Genomic DNA, 6,043 nt, shown 5'->3' with positions numbered 1-6,043 from the left:
TGGTTTAAAACCGATTACTGGTTCATATGCATCTTTACAAAACAATATATCATCCTTTCTAGACTTCCAAATAGAGTAGTTTGTGGAGTTCAATTTAATCATGGTACCACTACTACTACACTCCTTCATTTCAAAAATTTACCTCAAACTGCAGTAGAGCAAATGGAAGAGCAACCTTTGTCCTTGAACCATCAATCAAATCCGACGGTAGTGTAGATCGGCTCTGATACCACTTGTTGAGTAAAATATTAAGATGGAGAAAATAGAGGATCACATAAGAAATTAAGACAACAAGCAAGCAAGCACAAAAAATAAGAGAAGACATAAGATTTTACGTGAAAATTCTTTCGGAAAAAAAACCACAGGAGCACACGATACAAATCCACTAAATAAAAAAAGTCTTACAGGTACAAGAGATCATCAAACTCAATAGCACTCTCTTACACACTCTCTTACAAATTTTAAGAAAAAAAGAGCAAAATTTAAAAAGACTTGGTAAAGAGACAACAGAGACACAAAAGCAGCGGCTTCTCTCAAACTCACGAAATTGGCTCAATCAGAGAAACTTTGGCGAGTTATATCCTCTGAAACTCACGAAATTGGCTCAAGCAGCAGCTTCAGCGAGTTATAGCCGCTGCTTGAGCCAATCAGAGAAACTTCGGCGAGTTATATACTTCTACTGATAGCAATGGATTAATTACCATTTGTTATGATCTTCTTGCCGATAGTAAAAGACACCAATACCATCAGTTGATCATAAAAGTGATGGCAAAGACAAAACAAATGCCAACGGTTTAACACTAAATTTAACTTAAATTACAAATCAAGCATTTAGAGGGTCAAAAATAATTTCAGGAGAAACCAAAATCGATCAATGCCGATAGATCACTATTAAAACTCAAAATCGAGGGATTAGAGTTGTCGAATTCGCATCCTCTGAGATGTCTCATATGGTGCGTGACTTTTTGGAAAATCTCAACAGTCCAGCTACGTACTGCACAAATCTCAAAGCTCAAATAATACTTGCCCCCTGTGCCATCTCCGAATAGGAACCAGACACATCGGTCACGCAAAATATGAGATATCTCAGATGATACGCACTTAGAGTTGTCGCCCCTGTTAGATGAGGGAGAGTATCCTCTGCGGAGTATTTTCTGCGAAGCTTTTAATCTGGTCCGTTCATTTTAATTGGACGGACCATATCAGAAAAACCTAAATTTTGAGATCTAATCTGATATGTCCGATCAAAATGAACGAACCAGATTAAAAGTTCCACACAGCTCCGCAGAATATATCCACAGAGGATAGCGTTCCTTGGATGATGGGTCCGCACCTTCCCATGAGCCCAAGAAATTATTCTACTACTTGATCTCTCCATTTTCAAATAAATGGAGATGATAAAACCTCGAGATTCCTTTTCCCTTCCCTCCTCTCCCGTTTCCTTCGGTCCTCCTACACCTACACCTACACCAGTCCAGTTCGTCACTCCCGCATTTCTTACTCGGCCGTGCAGTGCTCGACTCACCAGTAACTCCACTTGCATGTAAAATGGAGTACCAGCAAAACCTGTACCAGTACTATAAGCGCTTCCCTCCAGCCCGACAGCGAGCCCCAGCTGTCCGATGGGTCAAGGAATGGTTCGTCTCACTCACACTTCACACCTCCTCTTTTTGGGTCTTATTCTTTGATCTGTCTGTTGAAAATGAATCTCTTATGCTAGAAAAGCCTTCAGGTCGGGTGGATTGTTTCGTTATATTCTTGTACTTCAATTTTGCCAAGCCATGATGAAAGAGTTCATTGATGTTAGTGTAGAATGCTTTAACCTTTTCGATTCCTCTAGAGAATTCATAGAATTTTCTTGCTCCAACTTAATATTCAACTAATTAGTTCGTCTTAGTTTATCAAGGTCAGTTAATATCCATAAGTCTGATCTATTGACATTGAAAGATTTTCCTTTGAGTAGTTTTACGAAGATTTGGTATTTTATTATATCCGTTGGAATTTCTGATTTTAACTAATTTTGTTTTGGTTAGTTATCATTTTATACTGTTGAAACATGATTGTTTCTCAATTTCTCTCAAGACAAAACAACCAAACAACAAAAGGAACCAAGCACTACAGCACATTCTCTATCAATATTACTGAAAATTTAATTAGGGTTATCCTTTACCAGCCAAAATTTTGTGCATATGAGTTCCGGTATTTTAATGATGATCATGATTTCATGGTTAAGTCACAAGAACAACCAATTAAGTAAAAGAGGAGCAAATACCTGACTGTAATTTAAGGGGTTTAAGTGATTCCTATTTTTCATTTTTTTCTATTGCAGGTGGGTTTAGGTGTGTTATGTAGCTTGTCTTTTCTTTGTTTTTTTTTTTTTAATTCTAACTTAGTGATAGGAAAATTGGTTGGCTATTATAGGATCCCGCAAGAGCTTTCTGCAGCTGGTGGGAAGTGCTCTCTCTTTCGGTGGGTCAGAGGTACTGCAGAAAATTGTAAACTTCAAACCTAGTTATATTTACTAGTCTTTCTGGTATTTGTTGAAATTGTACAACCTCTTTTGTTCAGATCACAAAATTACCAACACCTTTTTAATTTTTTGCAAGATTAGCAGCAGACCAGAAGAATGGTATTAAACCAAGTTTAAAGATCACCAGATTGCATTCAAGTGTTAATGAGTAATACCAACATAAAATCTGTGGTAATTTAAGTTTTGAACCCAGACAACCACCTTATGGGTATGGTTAGTACCTATGAAGTGTGAACCATTTTCTACCTCTACTGTGCCGAACTTTATTATTCTTGCAATCAGCAACCATTACTATCATTGATGTTTTAACAACAATAGCTATATCTGACCCTCAAATTATTCCTTTATTTTCCATCTTTTCTCTTCAATTTAAAGAGGATATGGTACAGGCTTTGAAGGAAAAAGAGAAAGGACGGGAATTGGAGGTGGCACCAAAACCGGAGCCAACTACAGAGGTTCTATTTCTTTGCAGCTATGAGAGTTGTGGTAAGACTTTCACTGACGTGGCTGCTCTGAGAAAGCACGCTAACATACATGGTGACAGACAACATATCTGCAACTACCCTGGCTGTGGAAAGGTACTTCTGTTTTCTAATTTTTCCAACATCAGTTGGTGATCTTTTTGAAGAGTATTTGTGCAAATGAGTATCTTTTGGAGGGGTAATTTGGGTTGTGTCCAGAGTCCAGAATTATCTTAGTTAATTTAGGTGAAATTGAAGCTTACTCCACACTAATTCTGGTTAAGATAGGGACCAAATGCGCATTAGAGTATGGAATGTCTTATTGTGGAGAACTTGAGCTTTACCTTCAGCATCATTGCATAATCAAGGTTTATGTTGTTGTAATCAAACTTAAGCCTAACAGTGTTGTTAAGGGCTTAAGTTTTTGTCAGTTGTGGAAAGGTGTTGAGGTTATTCAGTTATTTCCACGCGTTACTCACTTGAGGGTGATTTCTGTTCAATTGAGAACAGTTGGAGACTTGGAGTTTTTAATATATTAAACTTGAGTGCTCGTTTATAATTTGACTAAATTGGATTATGTTCAAGGCTTAAGTGGGATATTGGGGTTCCATTGAGCCAATTGAGGGATAAATCATAAATGGGAGCAATTTGGGTTCAATTGAACCTCATTTACACGATTAGGGGATAAATGAGGATAATTTAAGGCTAATTGAACCTCATCAGAGGGCTTATTGGGTCAGAAAGAAGTATAATACGATAAATTGAACCTATATGAACTATTGCAAATCGATTAGAATTTCGTTATTGAGACTAGTTTTGATCTAAATGATACAATTTGGAGCTGATCATGCAATGAATGGATAAATCAACTTAAAACTCAGGGGCTAATAAAGAACAGCTGAACAAGGGAAAGGCTCTCAAGATGGGTACTTTTTATGTATACTTAAAGGAACTATTCTAAGGAGTAGATGACATTATTTTTACTGTGTCTGTGTGCAGAAATTTGTAGATAGTTCCAAGTTAAAGAGGCATTTTCTAATCCATACAGGAGAACGAGATTTCGTCTGCCCTTTTGATGGATGTGGCAAGGTTCGAGTAAAAGATAATGTGTTTTAATTTTTTGTTGAGCCTAACTTTCCATGAAATCACATCATTTCCTTAGAAAATACATGTCTTTCTTAAATTTCCTTTTCTTGCTTTCATTTCCTTTTCAATTGTTAGTTGATTCCTTATATTGGTTCCACTTAAAAATAATGCATCAGGCCTTCTCATTGGATTTCAATTTGCGGGCCCACATGAAAACACACGTAGTCGAGAATTACCATCTTTGTCCCTACTCAGGGTGCGGAAAGAGGTATACTAATGAGCTCAAATTGAGAACCCACATGAAGGCTCATCATGAGAAGGTACTAGGAACGTTTTCCTTCCTGATATATATTTAAATTAACACTTTTTGTTTCCTTATTTTACCCTGGGATCTAATTCTGGGAATAGTTATGTGATGCAGCAGCATGTATGCAAACAACTGATCATTCTCTAGTTTCTTTTGAATTAGCACTCTACATTCCACTTTAATCATCCCTAGACGAACTGGCTATTTTGAAGGGAATATATGTCGTGTCCACTTAAAAATCACGAAAGCAAGACAAATATCCCAATAATATAGGATCTTCCTTATCCAATTTGCTACGGAAGCTATTCATACCACTCCCCTATTTACTCTGAACCCCCATGAGCAAGAGTAGGTTTTTGGTGGCAAAATTCATGAAATTATGAAGACAATGATCCTAGAAAATGCATCTATGTCTGTTGGTTAGAATAAATTTATCACTTGTTAAGGCTGTGGTTTTGAAGTTTTCAGACATCCATGTAAATTCATATTATTCCTGCTTAAAATTTTGACAATCTTTTTCATGCACACCCAGAGCATGCCAGTTGAAGCAGTAAAACACACTCCACCAGCCGAGAAGCCACTGCCCGCCTCAAAGACACCTGCATCATCATTGGTCTATGTCGGCCCTGCCACACCGGCTCGTCCATACGAATGCCCCTACAAGGGATGCGGCAAAGCTTACATACATGAGTACAAGCTCAACCTCCACCTCAAAAGGGAGCACCCCGATCACACCAATGAAGAAATGGATACCTATAATAATAAATTTAGCGTGAGTAATGGGAGTAGCAAGAGAATTGCAACTCCCTCTCCAGTTAACCCTTTAACAATTGGAGAAGGGAGGGGGAAGGAGAGGAGCAAGACAAATCTGACAGTTCAGATGGCACCAGCTGAAGCGATTGGTATAAATCAGAAGATAAAATCAGAATTTGGATCGGGACCAAGGACTAGTTTAGGAGATCCAAAACAGGTTTGGACAGGAAAAGAGGTCTATGAAGAAGACGAAGAGGATAGTGAGGAGACTGAGGATGCAGAGGGAAATGGAGAGGTTGGCTGGGGATATGGGGAAGGTAGAAATAGAGATATTGATGAGGAGACCGAGTATGAAGAATGATAAACCTATGCTCTTAATGGTTTCTTCAGACTAAATCAGAGCTCCAATAACCGAGTTGTCATGTAACAAATGTGTTTGCTGGTATCGGATTTGATTCACCTGACGTCTTTGCATTTGTTTTGTTGTCAAAATGTTGTTTTGTCTTGTTAAGCTTTATATTTGTACAGCTAAGCTAATATGTTTTCTCATTTGCATATTTCAAATAATTTTAGAGCAAGTTCCGCAACTCTCTCTCTCCCCGCAGATCTATACCATACTAACACTAATCATCAATGAATCAACTATCTTTAGATGAATTATGTCATTATTTTGTTTTCATCCTTATTGTTTTAATTGTTGAAGTTCACATTTTGTTATTTGCACAAGTGGTTAGAGAAAGAAAATTTTTCTAAATCCGTCCTTTTTTCTAGGTTGAGAACCTATCCGTATAAAGTTTTAATTTGGTTTCTCAATGAGTATAATCATCCACCTAAAATTTTTAAATTGTTAAGTTCCGGATGTGCTTGTTTGTATAAAAGTCGAATGAAAATCGGAAACCCAATATT

The 6,043-nt window shown here is 37.4% G+C and overlaps 1 protein-coding gene across 1 annotated transcript; it reads left to right on the top strand.

Moving 5' to 3' along the window:
- The first annotated feature begins 1,384 nt into the window (after window positions 1-1,384).
- LOC144564007 (zinc finger transcription factor YY1-like) lies at window positions 1,385-5,726 on the top strand. The gene is made up of 6 exons (XM_078313488.1): window positions 1,385-1,637; window positions 2,422-2,480; window positions 2,906-3,108; window positions 3,991-4,080; window positions 4,254-4,397; window positions 4,917-5,726. The coding sequence occupies exons 1-6, from the start codon at window positions 1,549-1,551 to the stop codon at window positions 5,496-5,498; spliced, it is 1,167 nt and encodes a 388-aa protein (XP_078169614.1). The 5' UTR covers window positions 1,385-1,548; the 3' UTR covers window positions 5,499-5,726.
- The last annotated feature ends 317 nt before the right edge of the window (window positions 5,727-6,043 follow it).

Source organism: Carex rostrata, chromosome 13 (assembly GCF_964058835.1).
Source record: "Carex rostrata chromosome 13, lpCarRost1.2, whole genome shotgun sequence".
Lineage (NCBI taxonomy): Eukaryota > Viridiplantae > Streptophyta > Magnoliopsida > Poales > Cyperaceae > Carex > Carex rostrata.
The sequence above is the reverse complement of the archived record's forward strand: the minus strand, read 5'-3'. Positions and strand labels throughout refer to the sequence as shown.

Excerpts from the sequence above, each read along its gene's own strand:
- LOC144564007 (XM_078313488.1), top strand. The coding sequence starts at position 1,549 with ATGGAGTACCAGCAAAACCTGTACCAGTACTATAAGCGCTTCCCTCCA. Across the intron at positions 2,481-2,905 it reads TCTCTTTCGGTGGGTCAGAG|AGGATATGGTACAGGCTTTG; the intron begins GTACTGCAGAAA and ends TTCAATTTAAAG. Across the intron at positions 3,109-3,990 it reads ACTACCCTGGCTGTGGAAAG|AAATTTGTAGATAGTTCCAA; the intron begins GTACTTCTGTTT and ends GTCTGTGTGCAG.